This window comes from Spinacia oleracea, chromosome 3 (genome assembly GCF_020520425.1).
Source record: "Spinacia oleracea cultivar Varoflay chromosome 3, BTI_SOV_V1, whole genome shotgun sequence".
NCBI classification, from domain to species: Eukaryota; Viridiplantae; Streptophyta; class Magnoliopsida; order Caryophyllales; family Amaranthaceae; genus Spinacia; species Spinacia oleracea.
In genome coordinates, this window is record NC_079489.1 from 121,752,496 (window position 1) to 121,773,462 (window position 20,967).

A 20,967-nucleotide genomic window follows, 5' to 3' on the forward strand; every position below is an offset into this window, starting at 1 on the left:
ATAATACGTTTTCCAACTAATTCCCGAAAAGCTATTAAATGAATTTCCGATTCATTTAATCCGGTGATCTGTTACGTGTCATTGGTGTGACCTTGTAGGTTCAGTCAAGAGTAAGCTGTGAGCTTAATATTCATTAGAACTCACTGATCGGAAGCATTGCTCCAGCTAGCTGTTCCGATCACTTGATCTCACTGAATTAATTGTTCGCAATTAATCTGAACCTTGGTATTAGACTTAATGCACCTTGGGTGAAGGACATATTTCCTTCAGTACTCTGATAGTAGCTTGATAAGATCATCCCGCTCTACTTGAGAAAGAGTTAGACCAATCTGAACTAATTTTGAATCACCGTTGTTAGAAAGATTAATTTTTTCTGTTTCCTCAATTATGGGCGTCCTGTTTTCATGATTTTCAATATCTTTTAGAATTTCAAGGTCAGTTTCTTGTGAAGCAAGGTTGTTAGGATTAGGATTGTGTTTTGAATTAGAACTCGAAGAGTAAGCAGAAATTGAAATGTTATTGAAATCAGCAATCATTACATCGACTGTTTTGACTTGAAGCTCGGCCTTTAGAGGCTCTTGATTGATGCAAGACTCTAGTCCTAGACTCTTAGACTCGTTGCAAAACTCGAAAATTGAAAGACAGACTCTGGATTTGAACAAAGACACTAATCGTAAAGATAGTTCTCGGGGTATTACCAAATATCCACGCCATCGTCATAATCATCATAGGCGGGGCTACATGCACAGATCTTCAAGACTTGATCCCAGACTTGGTCCCATGTGTTGTAGGGAAATGCAGCGAAGCAACCTTTGCATGAAGTATTGAGCCCTAAGAGGAACATTCTCACCATTTTTCCCTCTGGCAGCTTAGGCTTGATTGTACGGGCAGAGATTGCCCACCTGTAGTAGTAATCTTGGATGCACTCATCTTTTCCCTAGCTTACAGCCGACTTTTGCTTGATGGAAGTGTCACGGGAGCTCGAACCTTTGAGGGTGAGGCAGGCAGGGCCGTCCAATATTTCCTCGAACCAAGGCTCTCCGAAAAGTAGATCGAAGTTGGAAGGCACATCGATGACTAGGAATTCAGCAATGTTGTAGTAGGTGTCGAAGGAAAAGACCAAATCGAGGACTCCCAGGACTTTGTATGTGACACCTTGAAGTTTGACGGTCTGCTGGGCAGTTAGCATGAGATCGTAATCGGAGAAGCCCAAAGCCTTCAAGGTGGCGAGGGGACAGATGTTTTCTTGAATGTCGGTGGTTACCCTTGGCTCAGGGTGAAGGAAATAATGCCCTTGGTCCAAGTATGCATTTAATGTTAAGTCTAATAAATGCGGTTCAGTATTAATTAAAGAAGTTAATAATTTAGTGAGATCAAGTGAGTTGAATGCCTAGCTGGAGGCCGCTTCAGTTCAAGTGGAATTAATGATATTAATCCACAGCTTACTCTTGACTGAACCCGTAGGGTCACACAAATAGTACGTAAACGGATCAAGTATTTAATGGCATTAAATACTCCATCTATGGATATTCGGAATTGATGGATCTTGGCTTCAGTGGGAGCTGAGATCGTCAAAGGCAAGTAAATGAATACTCCGGAAACGATGATATTGCCGGAAACGGAAATATGGATCGTATCGGAAATTTGAATATTATCCAAGTCGTAGATGTTGCCGGAAACGGAAACATGGTACGTATTGGAAAATATTATCGGAAGTGGAAATATTGCCGGAATCGGAAATATTGCCGGAAACGGAAATATTGTCAGAATCGTAAATATTATCGGAATCGGAAAATAACTCCGGAAACGGAAATATTAAATATTTGTTCGAAACGGAAATTTATTCCGGAATCGGAAATGTTAAATATTGTTCGTATCGGAAATAAATTCCGGAATCGGGAATTTAATCGCAAGCGTATCGTACAAATTAGCATCAGACGAGGCTTGCTAGACGAAGGCCCAGCACGAAGCCAGGCCGTCGCCCAGCAAGCCAAGCGCAACAAACCACACGCCAAGCCTCGACCAGGCCCAGCGCAAGGCCAGGCCCAGCCAAGGCATGTGGCGCGCGCGGAGCAATCGTGGGCTGCGAGCAAGTGCAGCTCTCGTGGGCCGCGATGCTTGCGCGGGCTGTGCTCATGCTCCTGCTCGTGTACGGTTGTGTGCAAGACGAATCCTAAAGCTATTAGAATTCGTCATATGATTAAATCCTAATCCTAATAGATAAAGTTTATTTATTAGAGTCCTAGCAAGATTCTAATTAAACTAAATTAGTATTCTAATAGTATTATAAGTCCTTTTCCATAACTCTATAAATAGGTGCCTATGGTCACAAATTTATATATATAACATTGAAGTATTCAAAGGTAAGATTTTGAAGCAAAAATCAGCCAAACACTTGCAACCTATTTAGCCGAAATTCTTAGAACCTTAAGGGCGATTCTAGTTGGTCAATCTTAAGGCGGATCCGGACGTGCTGTGGACTATCTACGGAGGGACGACACTTGGAGTCCTAAAGACTTGTTCTTGTTCGGTTCGGGCGCAGCTAGGGAGGGCACGCTACAAAGTGTATGCACCTAAATTATGCTAAATGATTATGTGTAAATAATATGTTTCCTGGCATTAAGGTTTTCCGCATGATTTATGTTTTGTCATATGTATCATAACCTAACAGTGGTATCACGAGCCTCTTATTATTTTCATAATCTAAATTGCATGACATGGTTAAATTTTACAAATTTGCAAAGAATTAAAAGGGGTGATTAATTTTCGTAATTGTTAATTAATTGCGTTTATTTAATTATATGTAGACAGTTTTTCGACAGTTTCTTCGTTACTCATCCAAATCGAGTGATATTTGTGTCAATTCCGCATGTAAAAGACATTCTAAAATTTTGACAAAATTAGTATTTTTCGACCGAACCTAGAATTCCCAAATTCGAAGCCTAACTATGACTTTTCGGAGGTTTTAGTTTTTCGAACGCAAAAGTTTGTAAATTTAAGATGTTAAATTGAATATTTGCGATTCTTGTTGATAAATCTTGAGTTTTTGATTGACCTACAATATATGTTTAACAAATTTGAATGCCTAGACTTGTTAATTATACAACCTAATTTGTAATTATGATTAATTTGTTGAAATTCGAATAATTTAGAATTGATTTGTTTTTCATAATTAATCAATAATTTAATTAGGTATCCATGATTAAAATCCACCATAAAAATTGTTAATTTATGTTAAATTTTAAATTTTTATGACCTAGATTTGAATCCATGTTAATCGGAAATTAATTGATTAATAAATTTTCGATTTTTCGCCCTAAAATTATGAAATTAATATGATTTATTAATTTGTCGTTAATTTTAAATTAAAAATTTTAAAATTTTATGAAAACGCTCATAAATGTTGCACGCACAAAGCAATGGAAGCTACGCGTTACCCTTAAGGGATGTTGTATAGTGCGGGCACGCGACGACGAGCAAGGGAGCTCGTCGCCCGTGCGGTACGAATGCAGCGAGCAACGAGCTATGCGGCACGCAAGGCTCTAGGCCTAGTCGTGTATGATAGGCGATGGGCGAGGGCAGTGGGCACACAACGCTAAGAATTTTGCGTGTGGGAAGCAGTGCGCTGCGCCACGACGCACCAAGCCTGCCGAAGGGTAGGCAGCCACGACACAGCACCAAGCTGCGCGTAGCGTAGCCCTCAAGGCTGCGTGTGCGCGTGTCGATGGGGCGTGTGTGCGATGTCGCTGTGCGAGCCATGGGCAACGATCAATGGCACGGGGCAATGGGCCTCGTAGCTCGATGGGGCTTGGGCGCAAGCCTAAGTGCCTCGTCTTGCAAACTATTGATGCGTTTCGTTTTAATTTTAAATTTTCAGTTCGGAAATAATTTGAATGAATTTTAAAATTAATAATTTAAATTGTTTTCTCGGATTTTAATTTTGAATATTATAATTATTTTAAATTTTAATTTATAATAATTATTTTACTAAAATTAAACCTTGAATTAATTTAAATTTATTTAATTCAACTGAAAAATAAATTAAATAAATTAAATAAATGGATTCGATTATAATTTTATATGAGGTTTAAATTTTAATTAAACTTGTATGTTTCCGGTTAGACTAGAAATACAATTTTATGTTTAAAATTAGTAAAGCATCTAAAGTTATTGGTTTATGTGGGAGCAATTTTAGTCATAAACTCTTGATTAGGTCTACAAATCCTTTAAGGTTGAACAACTCGATTAGAATTAATAAGGATTGAATAATTGGTAGTTTATTGGTGCCCTTGATTAATTGCAGCAAATATTTATGTGATGCATACAACGTGTTTTACTAACCAGCTATGTGGGCCATTCATGATAATGAATGGGTGAATGGTATATATTGTATATTTACTGTTTTGCAGGTTATGAAGTGACTAGTATGGCCCAAATAGGATAGAAAATATGGTCTGCGTACCATTAATTTGAATGTAATTGGTCTAATGCACCAAATTTGTTTTTCAATTCAAATATGGTCTGCGTACCATCAAATAGTTGTAATTAGTTTAATTATAGATGATCCTACTTGAAGAAAATGGCGCCTCCCACGGTGAAATTCAAGACGGAGTTTTCAATCCATTTTCAAGACGGACTTTGAAGTTGAAGCTCCAAGATGAAGTCGGGCCATACTAGATCACATTTATCTTATGCATGCTTTAAGTTATTTAAATATGTCTTGAATATGCATGAGATTGAAGCTTGATTATGTTGCATGATTAAGGATTTCAGTTCACTTAAAATCTAACCAACATAGTAAGAGCCTTAACTTCCAAACTTAAAAAAAATTGAGTTAAAAGGTGCCATGCCAAAATAACACTTACTTGGATAACCTTTACATCAATCTAGTAACAGTTTTACGCTCAGCGAGGTTTTACTTATTGATCCTAAAGGGGTAAGGTACACAAATAATTGTGAGTACATGTTAGTTTTGGTGAAACTTAACGATATAAGTAAGGAGTCCTTTTATGTCGTGGCAAAATCGATAGGTTTACCTAACAAGTTCTTAGACGTACCTATCAACCAAGAGTAGTTTCTAGACTATTAGAAAAAGGCTTTTGCTTACCTAAAATATTTTAGAATTGAGTCAAAATACATAATGTGTTTAATTCTTCAATGGTTTTTAGGGTCTTGGAATCATTTTATTCACACCTGCCGGAACAATAAATTCGAATAAAATGCCAATAACTTGTTTAAATTGCATGATTGCTTTAATTTTCAAGTTATTACTCATGATAAATGTTTTAGACTTTGCATGCTTCAATGTATGTTTTAATTATTGTTTATAATTAAATGTCTTGCACTGCGGTAAATCCTTTTAGAAAGGTAATAGTAAATTTCCTCGATTGGTAGTGAATCCAAGAACGATTCACGGAAATGAGAGAAAATGAGTAATTTAAAATGTACGTTTCTTTTAGCGACTTTTATGGTTGTTTTCGAATATCAAAATCGAATGGCAAACCAATTAGTGCTTGTGGATTCAAAATACAATGTAGTTTTTAGATCATAAAGCATTGAGTTTAAACGCTCAGCTTTACCAATGGTTAACAACCTGACATCTTTGTCCATTTAATTCTCGAATGAGTCTAGCCCCTAGACATTCGAATAGATCGATGCTTAGAGAACTTTAGAAGTTTCTGGTAAGATCATCTAGTTGAAACTTAATATTCAACATAAAATGGTAAGAACCTTGTTGGAGTGACCTTGGACATGTCTAACAAAGTATAAAAGTCAACACTAGAGAATTCAATTCTTAAGACCATAAGAAAGGGTACAAGAAACAGGAAAACAAGGAACAAAAGAAAGGAATTTGCATTCCGTTTCTACCTATAAGTTTATGTTTAAAAGAGAAGAGACCTAGCAATCAAACTTCCTTGGTATCATATACCGCTTGAGGTTCTTACTTCGGTAATAACTCAAACAATGGAAGCTAGGATACACTAATGACCTACAAGTGGGGTGAAGCATGGCAATTCCACATTAGTTGTAGGGTCATCTAGTTTGTTTTAAGTCCTTTCAAAGGCTGGAACTTAATGGCTATTTTGTTCCATAATCAGCATACCTAAATTTCTGCTTCAAACACAGAAAGACTCACATTCAGAAGAACGAAAAAAATGCTTGTTTGTTTGTTTATTTGAATGAAATGGTCATTTACAGGTTGAGTCAATATGCTTAATTAAAACAAACAACTCTTTAACAATTAAAACTTTACTAGGTTCAAATCAACCCCTTGATTTGAGTTCCACTAATCTTTGGCATTGTTGCTTAGACCATGTCAACAAGTTAACGTTCAAAAGTTCTATTTTGGTGGACTTTTGAAAGTTGATTGATTTCTAGATCAATTCAAGACAAGGCAAGTCTTTCTTGTTGAAAGTAACAAAAGATATGAACTATTGTTAGAACACCTAGACAATAGAGTTCAAAGCTAAAGAAATATTTTATGACTTATTGTATCACCTGGATTTGAGTGAATATTGGTTTATTTACTCAATGAGATATAAGTTTGAACCTGTTTGGCTAGTTCAAAGATTCAGAAGTATAAAATCCACTTGGCAAGAAATCATAAAGATCTAGGTTAGATCATGACGATGATAACTTTAAGACCAAATTGATCACCAAATGATTGTGTGTTGTAATTTCACGATCTAGCTCCATGAGATATGGCATATCTAAGTTGGAATGATCGAAGTCAATTAGTGCTTGATTCGATCAATGGTGAATCATAAAGGCTTTTCCTATAATTTCTAAAACAAAATTCTCAACTACCACCAAACTAAACCAAATTCGTCAAAGCTATTGAAAAGTAATTTCAGAATATCTTTTCATAATTATATATCTAAAGAGTTGCTAAACTCAGTGGGAGCTTAGTGTTTGTTATTCAACAAACTAAGGCCCAAGTATAGATATATGTTTCATTGTGATTTATTCAAATGAGACATAAGGGTATTGTTTCTACCACGATTTTTTGAGAACATAATGTTTGTTTGCTCGAAATGATGTCCTTTTGGAAATTCGTTTCCAAAATGACAAGTGGGAGAAAATAGACCTCGAAAGTCTTCGAGGCGAACAATAAACATAAACGGACATTCCAGAGGCTTTTCGAAGTTCTGTAGAAAATCTGAACACGTATTCTTTAAGGAATTTAGAAGTGGCTTTTAAAGAATAAACATCTCTTAGAAGACTTTACAAGTGCTTCAAGGATAACAGAATATTCAAAGGACTTTCAAGTCGATGTTGATATTCTATTGTTTGATCGATGTTCTATACCCAAGTAGTCATAGAGTTCAATTCACTGAAACTATGAGATTCTTCTATTAGATAGTGAAGAATCATGGAGTTCAGGTCACTGAAGCTATGCGATTCTTCTATTAGATAGTGAAGAAACCTACAACTTGCAGTCAAACTATTATCATGTAGATTATTGAGCTTGTGACCTGTAAGAAAGCTATGACGAAACCTAGATTCCCTAAAATGGTTAGAGGCCATATATAGAATCAATGTTTTAAATGGTTAGAGGCCATAAAACATACTCAATGTTTTGATGACAAAATTGAAATTTTGTTGATTTGCAAGAATAGTTTCACACCTATTGGTTGCAAGTTTGTTTTAAGGATAAAAACCATCAAACATGAAATTGTGTTCACACACAAAGCTAGATTAGTTGCTAAAGGTTACAAGCAAATTCATGGCGTGGATTGTGTTGAAACCTCATGCATAATCGTAATGCTCAAGTCTATAAATCAAGCAATGATTGCATATTGGTACATATGGAAATTGGATGACAAAACAATTCCTCAATTAAATGTTGGAATAAACTATGTACATGGTATGTCATAGGATTTGTGGATCCAAATAAATGCTTGAAAAGGAAAGCTAGCTTATCAAATCTAAGTACAGATTTAAGCAAGCAATTGGGAATTGGAACTGTATTTTAGTGAAGCTAATAAGCATTTTAGTTTCATAAAATGTACATGATTCTTATAGATGTATAAGAAGTTTAGTAGGAGTACGTAAAACTTAATTGGTCCTATATGTATCACTCACATATCTCTCTATTGTGAAATAACATTCAAATGCTAATGACTTAGATTTGAAATTATTCATCAATGATGGACCATGGCGAAACTTAGTACATACTGGGTATTAAGGTCTATTTACAAAGATCTTATAATATTGTTTTGGATTAAGTAATGGAATTTACTAAATCAAACACGAAATACTCCATTGGAGATATTCGACCCATGTGAATAAATCTAAGTAATGACTGTTTGAACTACGTATAAGCATTTACTAAGTTAAAACATCAAAGGATCTAAGTAAGATTCTTAACCTATATTATATGTCAAAGAATTTAGCTGGATTTAGTATCTACTGAAACTAGATGAGCTAAAGTTATATGAATAGAATTCAATTGGGAATTATTCTGCAAGAGAATTTATCATGTATGATATAATATGAGGATCGCCAAAAACGTATCGTATGGCTTTAGACATGACGAACATATACCAATCCTTATTGATCTAAGTGAAGATCAACTAGATTGAGATCAAGAATACTTATGGTACTTGAAAAGGTACATAGGAATAGTTCTTGATTCAAGGAAATAAAGATATGCTAAATATTGATGCTACACGAATAAACACTAGCAAAGGATCAAGCAAGATTCCTTTGGAGTTAACCATTGACAAGGACGAGCTCAAGAGCATCGTGTTTTGAAATGGCAACATGGATTGGAGACCATGAGTTGTTGCGTGGGAAATTAAATATTAATTTCTATGTTCTAAGATAAAGCATGATAACTAAACCTATGCAACAAGTGAGAAGCAACACTCACATTGTAGCACTGGAAATCAAGCATAGCTTTGAATTCCATGAACTGTTTTAAACATGGGTTTGAGGCCCATGGTTGTAAAACATTGGGGTTGAACATTTATCATATATGAAATGTATTTTCATATTCCATTTAATCTTGGTTTAGTATTAAATGATGAGTCCCTTCAATTTGACGAAATATTCAAGATAGACTGTCAGGACCAGTCCTGTGACTAAGAAATGTCTATCAAGTGAACTTGAATGTCAAAAGTTGAAAATGGTCCCTGGTCGGAGTTTTCTATAAAGATGGACGAATAGAAAACGTTAGACGACTAGAATGCAAGATGACTAGTAGTTCTGTTTCTTCAAATATGTGGACATGGCAATGTCGTAATCATTTGCATAGATACTTACTTTGGGAAGACTAGTATCGGACAGACCTATGGAACTTTACTGTAAGAGATGAAAATCTGTCATAAGTAAATTTCATTAAAATTATTAGACACTAATCCTCAATACCTGAGTGATTTGAGATTACTTGTTTGAGAACTACTTACTTTGACGTTGACCAACCGTTGCACAGTAAAAGGAGGCTATAAAGGCAACGCTCAGGTAATCACCTATCAAACGAAGTCTAATCTCAAGATCGCAAGATTGAGATTGTCCTCCCATAAATCGGGATGAGATGCTGAAAAGTTGTACAAGGCCACTCGAAGAGCTAGAAACTGTAAAATGCATGGCCGTGCTCAGATGAATCATAGGCTATGATTATCTGTTTATTTGATCAGTTGAACTCTGAAATCGAGAAACACCTCTGGATGTAATAAGGATGACAACTCTTACCTTATGTTCAAGAGCAAGCATCAAGCGACAAAGGAATTGGGAAATGCACACTTGTCCATAAGGACAAGTGGGAGACTGAAGGAAATAATTCCCTTGGTCCAAGTATGCATTTAATGTTAAGTCTAATAAATGCGGTTCAGTATTAATTAAACAAGTTAATAATTCAGTGAGATCAAGTGAGCTGAATGCCTAGCTAGAGGCCGCTTCAGTTCAAGTGGAATTAATGATATTAATCCACAGCTTACTCTTGACTGAACCCGTAGGGTCACACAAATAGTACGTAAACGGATCAAGTATTTAATGGCATTAAATACTCCATCTATGGATATTCGGAATCGACGGATCTTAGTTTCAGTGGGAGCTGAGATCGTCAAAGGCAAGTAAATGTATACTCCGGAAACGATGATATTGCCGGAAATGGAAATATGGATCGTATCGGAAATATAAATATTATCCAAGTCGTAGATGTTGCCGGAATCGGAAACATGGTACGTATCGGAAAATATTATCGGAAATGGAAATATTGCCGGAATCGGAAATATTGCCGGAAACGGAAATATTGTTAGAATCGGAAATATTATCCGAATCGGAAAATAATTCCGGAAACGGAAATTTTAAATATTTGTTCGAAACGGAAATTTATTCTGGAATCGGAAATGTTAAATATTGTTCGTATTGGAAATGAATTCCGGAATCGGGAATTTAATCGGAAGCGTATCGTACAAATTAGCATCGAACGAGGCTTGCTAGACGAAGGCCCAACACGATGCCAGGCCGTCGCCCAGCAAGCCAAGCGCAACAAACCACACGCCAAGCCTCGACCAGGCCTAGCGCAAGGCCAGGCCCAGCCAAAGCCTGTGGCGCGCGCGGAGCAATCGTGGGCTGCGAGCAAGGGCAGCTCGCGTGGGCCGCGAGGCTTGCGCGGGCTGTGCTCGTGCTCATGCTCGTGTACGGTTGTGTGCAAGACGAATCCTAAAGCTATTAGAATTCGTCATATGATTAAATCCTAATCCTAATAAATAAAGTTTATTTATTAGAGTCCTAGCAGGATTCTAATTAAACTAAATTAGTATTCTAATAGGATTATAAGTCCTTTTCCATAACTCTATAAATAGGTGCCTAGGGTCACAAATTTATATATATAATATTGAAGTATTCAAATGTAAGATTTTGAAGCAAAAATTAACCAAACACTTGCAACCTATTTAGCCTAAATTCTTAGAACCTTAAGGGCGATTCTAGTTGGTCAATCTTAAGGCGGATCCGGACGTGCTGTGGACTATCTACGGAGGGACGACACTTGGAGTCCTAGAGACTTGTTATTGTTCGGTTCAGGCGCAGCTAGGGAGGGCACGCTACAAAGTGTATGCACCTAAATTATGCGAAATGATTATGTGTAAATAATATGTTTCCTGGCCTTAAGGTTTTCCGCATGATTTATGTTTTGTCATATGTATCATAACCTAACACGGGGATCACCCAATTTTGAGCACTTGGAAGGAGATGGCAGAAGCTTGGAACCATCAGCTCGTAACCTGGATTGTATATTGTAGAGATTAAGTTGCATGGAAATTCCTTTCCTTCATCTTCACAGTCATAGGGGATGGCTTGGACCGAGGGAGTTTGTTTGGATCAAGGAGGTAAGGGCAAGGTCTTGTTGTCGACCATATTCTGGATCAAATGCTTGAGCTTGAATCAGTCTTCGAATGTCATGGCCCTTACCTTGATGGTATTTGCAATGGGCTGCAGGATGCCAGCTCTTGGATCTTTTGTCGACTGGAGGATCGGGTGTAGGGCCGAGTGGTGTGATGACCTGCTTTTCGACCAACCGATCGAATGCCTCACTGTAAGACATCTTGAGGTTTGTAAAGACCCTTTGTGGCCTGCCTTAAATATGCGCTGATTGGTGCTGTTCTTGAAATTGCACTACTACAATTTCCGTGTTTTGGCGACGCAAATTGGGCTTATTAACGACGCCTAAAGGCATCGAGAAAAATGGCCTCGACGCCAGCTGTTAGCGTCGAGGAATCTTTAGTCGAGAATTCTCGACGCCGTAAGGCGTCGAGGGTTGCGACGCCATCCACTGTCCAGGTTATGAGTAAGGCGTCGTGAATCTCTACAGCTTCCTGCGTTGCCAGTTTGAGGACTGTGTCGAGAATGGCGACGCCATTCATTGTCCAGAAAATGTGAGAGGCGTCGAGATTGGCGACGCCATTAGGTGTCCAGAAAATGTGAGAGGCGTCGAGATTGGCGACGCCTTCTGTAGTCCTCATTTTGTTCTAAGCCGTCGACAAACATCTAATTAAACCTGGATTCAAAAAGTTTGTCGACGCCTTTTTGATCCTTATTCTAGACATCATTTGCCGTCCACATTGTTCTCGACGCTTTTCCGCGACATCACAAAGAATTTTGGCGGGAAATTCAAATAAGGCATCCACATTTTTTTTCACCTGTAGGTATAAAATGCAATAGTTCATTCATATATATAATATATTATATTCAAATTAATTAAAACACTAATGAAACGTGAATTTTGATAACCGATAATTTTTTTTGGCAAATAATAATATTTTATTAATCACCAATAAGTACGTAGTTAAAATCCATGGTATGTACATACATGTTACTAATTAACTAGATTCTAATAATAAGTACGCGCGTACAAATTCATATTATAGAAGATGGTTCGTAGTAGGTAAATGAAACTAAAGCCTAGAAAACTCAAAACCATAGTAATTTAAAAGAAACTAAAGCCTAGAAAACTAATTTCCATAGTAAAAAAACTAAAGCCTATTAGAATAACCAACTATATAAATAGGATCTAGATGATTGTTTGTAGTAGCTAATATGAAGCTTGAGTGTCCCAGACTGCTTCATTCTTTCGTTGCACCTTCATTACGTTGGACGACCTTCAAAGAAAAAAGCAAAATGTAATAAGTACAAATAAAATGTACCAATTTCTTACTTCAGTACGTTAAGCATTTAGGCCTCCTGGAATGTAGATAAACCAAAAGAAGGAATGAAGGGAATTACACAAGGTAAAGAAAAGAGGTAGAATAATATAAGCAAAACAAAATGTAACAAGTACAAAGAGAAGTTGCAGTTTCAGAACTGAATAAATTGACTAAATGAGTTGGCTGACAAGTGAGCAGCTCGTTGTGCCTCAGTAGTTTTCATACATGTGTCCACGAGTGGGGTCAGGCCGATCTGTGTACTAGCAGCCTGGAACATTCAATACTCTACGAATTGCAAGAAATAACAGAGATATATATATATATATCTGAAACCTATCTCAAGAAGGAACCAAGGCATATGTATATCAGCAGCAACATTCCAGTATTCTACTACTTCTGTTATCCATGAAAATGGAATGATAAACAGACCCCAAAAAAAAACAAACCCCAAAAATAACAGAGAACAACTTAAGTCAAGGAGTTTAATCAACACGATGACAGTTTCGTCCACTTTTCATCTTCATATTAGAACACCTGTCTAATATGACGACACTCCTTTGTATGTTAAAGGCTTTCTAGCAACAGATAATCAACAACAAGTACATTGCCAATTACATTGGCAGACTGACTAGCTGGGACAAGAAGGTTGCATTCTTCTTTATCTTTTTGCCTCTTGTCAGAGTCATTCAAGCTAACCAATGCATTTGCAATGGCAGCATGCACTCTAAGAAGAGCATCTTGAACGGGGCAAAGTGGCGCATTGTTATTATACTCTCCGTCAACTTCAATGTCTATTTTATCCTTCACATAACAGTAGATAGTGATGATCCTTTCCTTAGAACCAGGAAATGGATCCACCACTTTCATCTTCGCTTTAGTTTCCTGTCTTATCAAGTTTATCACTTTTCCATCTTTACCAATCCAGCTACCAATAACCGTAGCAGGGCACAGTATTCTGTATGCAACTAATTCATCACCAGCTTTACCAATCACGCTACCAATAACAAGTAACAAGGACCAGAGAACCAAACTGTCAACCCCTAATCAAGAAATCTAATTCCTAAACATCCGAGAGGAAATTGTAAAACAAGCTGCAACTACAGATTCTGTGCAATGCTAAGTCTGTGAAATTGTGATTGAACTATCTGTGCAATGCTAAGTCTGTGTACTATTAGTTTGCAGGTGTAGCATGCGTGTGTTTAGGTCCTGCAACTACAGATCCAGCACATCAAGTACGAGGACAATAAGAAATCCAAATGACCACTGTTTGACATTATGTTAAAGGCTTCACAGTAGCTGTCAAAATTGCACAACCAAACATCTTACCTGTAAAATCATAATGAATCAGAATGCAGAGGGCTGAATCCCACAACCAAACATCACACCGATTACAAAATGCAGAGATATTCAAGGGAAGAAAAGCTCACAACTAAAATAATTTTATTCTGTAACGTGTTCAGAGATACACATATGAAAAGCATACAAGGAAAGAAGAAAGAAGTTGATCAACACTGACAAGGATCCTAACAAGTTTTCATCAAGTATGAGCTTACTTTCAGTATTGTTTAAGATGCTATTTATTTAAGCACTAGACTACAAGTTTACACATTGTTATACACGGGCAAATGCCAAAAGGGATACACAGATTTAAACAGTTTTCCCTTCTCATTAAATAGCTGATTACAAGCCAATTGAAAACTGTTTCATGATAAAGTTACAGGAAAGACAATTTATTAAAGCCACAGAGTAACACGTAAATGCTAACAAGCTCACATACCACCTATAAATAAGTGTAAATATAGGGTTTTAATGCGAAACAAGAACAAAGCCAAAACTCATCAAACTCAGAAGTCAGAAATAACAAGGAGAATCAAACCGCAAGGGAACTAACCAACTGATGACATCAAAACAAGTCCCTAGCTCTAATTGAACATTAGGAAGAATGCCCATATATCATCCGACTTCACTAGCAAAACCACACTTCCCTAATGTATATCATACAAGACTGATTCAAAACATACTAATTAACTATGGACAAAATTTCCTAATGTCAATCATATGGCGATAGCAAGTTAGAGGCAATTTAGTTAGGCTTGCATATTATCGTGAGAAAGAGTTGGAGAAATGTCATTGTTTGTGAATGTTTCGAATCCAGGGACCTGCTGCAGAGGATCCAAATAACGGTCTAGCCAAGCAACATATAACAACATGCAAAAAGAGCTCAAATGATAAGAAATTAGAATAATTACCCTACTGTGTGACATGGACAAGACTTGTTGTGCTAAACGTAGAGATTCTGTTGAAGCAGTTCCTGTACGAACTTGACCTACAAGTTGAGCAAATTTTCCAATAAGAGTTCTAAGCAGAAAACTATTCTCTTTAACTTGGGCTTGCAGCTTTCCATTTTCCTTCTCAAGTGTTTCATTTTTCTTGCTGAGAGATGACACGTCTTCTTTCACACTTTCCATCACCACGGTCCTCTCTCGAACTTTCCCATACCCTTGCCTCCTTAGCATACCATGCACCCCGTAAACGTCGCTCTTTCGAACTCCAAGTCCTTACCCTACAGGGCGTACGGGAATCTGTCCACCATGCATAGTGTCCTCAAAAGCTGCATTTTCAAGTTCTTGTTCTGGCTTGGTAGGGTCTACAGTCTTCAACATTTCAATCTTAGCTTGTGCATCATCCTACACAACAATTTAGGATAATAATATGAATTTCATAAACAAATTAAGAAGCAATCCCATACTGGTTTATCAAATTAAGTAGCTTAATAAATGTATTAAATTTGAACTCATACCACAAAATCTTCAGTGGCTGTGCCTGGAAGAAAGGTCCCGTCCTTGCCGGAATGAGACTTTATCCAAAGGGCTAATAAGCTCATTTTTTTCCATGCTCGTCTTCCTATATATGAATAGTAATGTAAGAAGTATTAAAGAAAATCTGAACCAGCGTTAATAAAATAAAAGAAGTAATGATTCATACATAATCAGCTTGTTGATTCGCATAGCTGTTACAACCAGATCTATGAAATTGATTTTGAGCGGCCCGTGCAGCCTTTCCATATTCTGAAAGTTTCTGCACTCATATTCAAAGAGATATATTAAGAAATAGTTAAGTCTTTTTGGTAAATAAATTAACAAAGATGAAACAAAAAAAATCAGTTGGCATTATCTTTAAAGTTTAAACTTACAGTAGTTTCTACAAAAATATCGTGTGCATCAAGGGTAGGGCAAGTAATTGCCTAGTAATAGTCACAGTAGATGGCGCATGGAAGAAGATTAATAAGAAATCAAGTATTGAAGCGGCAATAGGCTTGAATATAGTTGCTGATGGGAGAGTAGTTGAAGAAGGAGCTGCTCGAGTTTTTAGCAATGCTGCAAGGAATCATAGAAGCTAAACGAAGAGGCTTTATGGATGTGACTATGTGTACTGATAGTGTTAATCTGGTTACAGAACTACGCCAATATCCTAATTGCTCCTTTGAAGTAGCTTCTATATGTAGTGACATATTTAAGACAACAAGTTGTATGAATAATGTTGTGATAGTCAGGTGTGATAGAAATAGGATAGCTAGAGCTCATGATCTGGCCTGTGGGGCTAGAAGGAATTGGCTGTAATATTTTTACTCTGTTTGTATCAACTGTCAAAAAAAAATTAAAAAAAAAACACCCTAACAAAAAATTAAACAACACAGGCAGTCAAACAAATTCTCTAACCTTGTCAGAATAATAGTACAAGTCATAATCTACACATATCAGCCATTTTAGCCGGCTACACATATCAGCCATAATCTACTACATAATCTGATTCGAAAAGAAACAATGAACATGTTAAACAAACTTATAGTTCAAGCCCAACTAAGCAACTTTCCAGATTATTCAAAGAGAATCCTAAGCTAGATGAACCGTGCAATCCTAATCTTGAGGCCGATCCATATCTTTGTTATGTGCTGATATGTTTTATAAATTCCGGAAGCAGGTTTCACTCAGCTTAATAAAGAAAATAAATCAACTGAAGTTATATGCTCTGTAGTTCTTACTTCTTAGTATGCTAGCCCCCCTTTTAAGATTGGTAAGTATGACTTTTTTGACAAAAGATCTTTGTGTAAACTGATGAATTGCTGGGGAAAAATCGTTACTGGAGAGGAATTAGTAGATCCTTTTTTAGGCATGCCAGTATTTTAAGCTACTGACATGCATGGAGCTATCCCATTCCCCTACATCAGAGGTTACTTTATGAACTTCTGATTCATAATGTCTGCATTGCATTAACTTTTCTCCCGTTTTTTGTTTTTTATTTTTTATACTGAAACAGGAAAGACTTACCGTGTATGAGTGTCAAATGTTGGTATCTCTACCAGCTTAAATTTCAGAATCCAGAATCACAATCTAATTCTTGTTGAGACTGAAACAGAAACAACAACACGGAGCTAATCATACGAGTGTCGATTACTACCCTCCAAGCTCCTACAAACCAGAACTACAATAAAACCAAACTAACTCAAACCCGTTTCCAAATGTCTGTGCAGTCGTTCTGTGCAGTCTGTGCAGATAAGTTCTATGTAGTTTGTTCTGTGCAGTCATGGCTTCTTAGTGCTTCCTCTAATTGCATTTATGTTCTTAGATCTTACTACGGTGTGTGATATACATTATCTAATTGGTATTGATTTTTCAGATTAAGTATCAGATATAAGATTTCATTTATTAATTGAATCTTGAAAATTTGAGTTAACTGTGATTGAGCTTGAACTAAACACTTATACTTGGGAACTACTACACTGTCATTTGTGGAAAAAAAAAACATTACTCAAAGTTCAATGAAGAACATGGTACTTACTTGCCCTTTATCCGAAGCCCAATACTTAACCAACTTTCTCCATTGAGCACTGCTAATTCCATGTCGTGGCACATCGCACATCTGAGCGAGTGTTTTCTCATCTGGTTTGTAGTAAGTCATCTTAAGAGAGTGTTTATACTGCCTCCAACTTTTATTGGCACGCTTTAGGATTTGTTTGTTATATTCCGGATGATCAGGAATAACAAAGCGATCCTTCAGGAAAAGCATTTACTAACATCAGGAAAACAAGACATGCTTTGAAGACAAAAAGGATTTCATATAGGTCATATTTACTAAAATCAGATTGCTTTGTTCCTAGTTCATTGTATATTATTTATAAAACTGACTGAAGCGAAAAGAATAAAACATACTAAGTACTATGCACTCGTGAGGCGAAATAAAATAAACTTCTAGAAACGGGAATAAAGACTTGAATTTACTCTTATCTGTTCTATCATCTTAGCTTTTACATCTGCATCGATATCAGGCCACTCCCCTTCTCCAAGTGGACAGTATTCCTCTACCTTTGCAATACTACCGATGAATCTGACCAACATTTTGCCACCTTTCCTAAGCGGTTGGTAAAGATCATTGAATTCAACATAGTATTTGACGCCGTTGTTACTCCAGACGTCGATTGTTTGAATAGAACCACTCACCAGTTTAACATTACGCTTCGCATCTGCATAAAAAAGAATAAGTGAACGTATATACTTTATACATAAGATTACGAGAACAAGAAGACGTATATATTCAGCAACTCTACAATTTGGACAGAAGGGAAAAACAGAACAGATATAGAACAGAACATAACATAAGATTGCTTTATGCAGTAGCTTTCTAGTTGATTTATATTGGCCGGCAACTTTTTACAACTGAACAATCCTATATACACTAACTTACCAATGGTCAAAACCTCCTCCTTGTCATCAAAATCTATATCTACAGGCCAATCCGGATATGACTTCACCCTTAGGGACTTCGATTTTGTTGAGTTCTCTTTTGGTTTTTCATTATTGTTTTGTTGTTGATTGTTCTGAGAAGCTCTTGAGGATGGTTTAATATGAGTAGAAGGTGGGATAATAGGTGGCATATTGGGTGGCATATTAGGTGTGATATGACTAGCAGGCGAGATACGAGGTGGGACATGACCAGAGGAAGTAGAAGGGTGTTTTTGTGATTTTGATGTATTAGAAGGTGGAATACTAGTCGGAACTTCAGGTGAGATCGTGGATGAAAGCTTAGGTAGGACTTTATTTTTAGTTGCTGCCATAAGTGAACTTGATGGTAAGGAAGTAGGTGGCCTTTTCCATATAGCTCCAAGTATGTCTTCGGTTTGCAATGCACTTTTTGAAGTACTCGAACATGGAGGTGCAACCACTGATGTAAGTGTACCTTGTGGAGAAAACGGTCCAAATTTGACAGCAGTAGTATGTAATAGAAGAAACCTGAGATGATTGTGGTTCAATAGCATGTTTTTTGGTGGGTTGTGATGCCTCTTCCCTCAAAGATGAGGTATGTGCGGTATCTGGACCATGTGTACCATCTGTTTTAGCAGCAGATCTAACCCTCTTGCGATAAGTCATCTCGTACTATATATATAGCATTGCAAGACAAGTCACATAAAAAATATAATCAGTATTATTCTAATATATAAATATTATATAACTGCAAAAGAGGTGACTGAATTACATAATAAATTTAAAATATAATGTAATCAATATACTGCAAAAGAGCTGACTGAATTACAGATTAAATATTATGTAATCAGAGTTCAGATTCTAGATTAGCAGCAAGACTCAATCAGAGTTCAGATTCTAGATTAGCAGCAAGACACAACCGCAAAAAGAAAGGCACGCAACACAAGAATGCACACAGCATAGACGAAAACCACACTCCCTGTAACCTGACTGCAACACCTGGACTTCCTGCAGAGCAGACTGCACACAACAGGAGCACAAAACACAATCTTTAATATCTGTCCATATTTCTTGTCTTATTAACACAACCAGTCTTTCAAGAGTTGGATTTAAATCTCCATTTTAAACTTCTGCCAAGTATTAGCAATACGAACCTCTCTTGAATCAAATTTCATATAATAGATTAAACGCAATCTTCAAGCTTTGTCTTTCTTGTCCTATTAACACAACTACAGTCTATCAAGAAGAGTTGGATTTAAATCTCCTGTTTAAGCATTTTCTGGCATCCAATACATATACAAATATGCAACAAACTAATCTGCAAGGATTCTACAATTAACATAACATCAAACTGAAAATATCAAATTGAGAATTGCAAGGATTGGATTCAATGGAGAAAAGAGAACATATGCAATGAATACCTCGAAAATGTTGCACCAAATTGAGCCGTATACCTTCGAAGTTTCAGCACAAGAAGCAAAATTCAGTCGGATTTTTCCCACTGTGACTTGTTAGGATGATGAAAGGAAGAAGAAGGAACGAAATTCAGATAAATAAGAAAAAGAATAAGAAAATAATTTGCAGAGAAATAGAAAAACGTAGACAAACCTGCGGATCGAATATCAATGGCGAAAACGAGTGAGATAATCGGATTTGCGCGTACGTTGGTGAAGTTCTTTAATTCGGGAGTTTTAGATAATTAATTAGGGTTTTTGCGAGATAATGGAACAGGCGGTTAGCTAGTACGTGGTTTTGGGCTTTTAGCGCTCAGAATAATTAATTTTTAATGGGAAGCGCTTAATTTTGATTTTCATAAAATATCAAGCGCGTAAATCTTTCTTTCAACTCAGGGTACCATGTGCAAGGCACGTGTATTGGCGACGCCATAAGGTGTCTTCCGAAGTTTAGACAACATAAGGCGTCCACAAAACGGCGTCGTTGATTTCTTCGACGCGTTTGGGCGTTGACAAAATGGTGTCGTCAGATCCTTCGACGCGTTTTGGCGTCGACAAAACACGGAAAAAAATACGCGGCCCAACGCAACCCCCTTAGCGTCGTAGCCATGGCGTCTACAAACATGCTGTTTTGTAGTAGTGTTGTTCGGCTTTGGACCTTGAGGAGCCTCTAGGGCGTTGACCTCGTGGATCTTGTGTGTTGCTTCGGCTTTCTTACCCTTCCACTTTTCAGCTTGTGGAGCCGAGACTGTTGGTGCTTTCATCAGGTCGTCCTCTATATCGACCCCAATGTCATAGGTTCTCTTGAAGCTTTCCAAGCCTAGGTACCTCATGTGAGTATTGTATTTCGGAAGAAGTCCAGCAATGAAGATCTTGACCAGTTCTCTCTCGGAGGGTCTGGTCACCATTTGGGATGCCATTTCACTCCACCGGTTGAGGTAATTAGTGAAGCCTTCCTGAGGTCATTGCATGGGAACCTCTAGCTCCCTTAGAGTAGTTTGAAGTTGAATATTGGGCTGATACTGCTCCATGAATGCTCGAGCGATCGCTTCCCATGTACTGGTTTGATGTTCCTCGAAATCACCTTTCAATATTCCAAGTTCT

The 20,967-nt window shown here is 37.1% G+C and overlaps 1 protein-coding gene across 1 annotated transcript; it reads right to left on the reverse strand.

Moving 5' to 3' along the window:
- Positions 1-12,309: 12,309 nt before the first annotated feature.
- On the reverse strand, positions 12,310-19,089 carry LOC130469348 (uncharacterized). Its single transcript, XM_056838528.1, has 7 exons — positions 18,393-19,089; positions 17,930-18,171; positions 17,490-17,702; positions 15,636-15,728; positions 15,451-15,554; positions 14,900-15,337; positions 12,310-12,605 (listed from the first exon to the last, which is right to left on the reverse strand). The coding sequence occupies exons 1-5, from the start codon at positions 18,961-18,963 to the stop codon at positions 15,531-15,533; spliced, it is 1,143 nt and encodes a 380-aa protein (XP_056694506.1). The 5' UTR covers positions 18,964-19,089; the 3' UTR covers positions 12,310-12,605; positions 14,900-15,337; positions 15,451-15,530.
- Positions 19,090-20,967: the final 1,878 nt, after the last annotated feature.

Bases quoted from the DNA above. Each gene is read 5' to 3' on its own strand.
- LOC130469348 (XM_056838528.1), bottom strand. From the start codon at position 18,963: ATGCTATTGAACCACAATCATCTCAGGTTTCTTCTATTACATACTACT. The intron at 17,703-17,929 runs GTAAATTCAAGT...CTTTTCCTGAAG, and splicing joins AGATGATAGAACAGATAAGA to GATCGCTTTGTTATTCCTGA. The intron at 15,555-15,635 runs GTATGAATCATT...ATTCATATATAG, and splicing joins CGAATCAACAAGCTGATTAT to GAAGACGAGCATGGAAAAAA.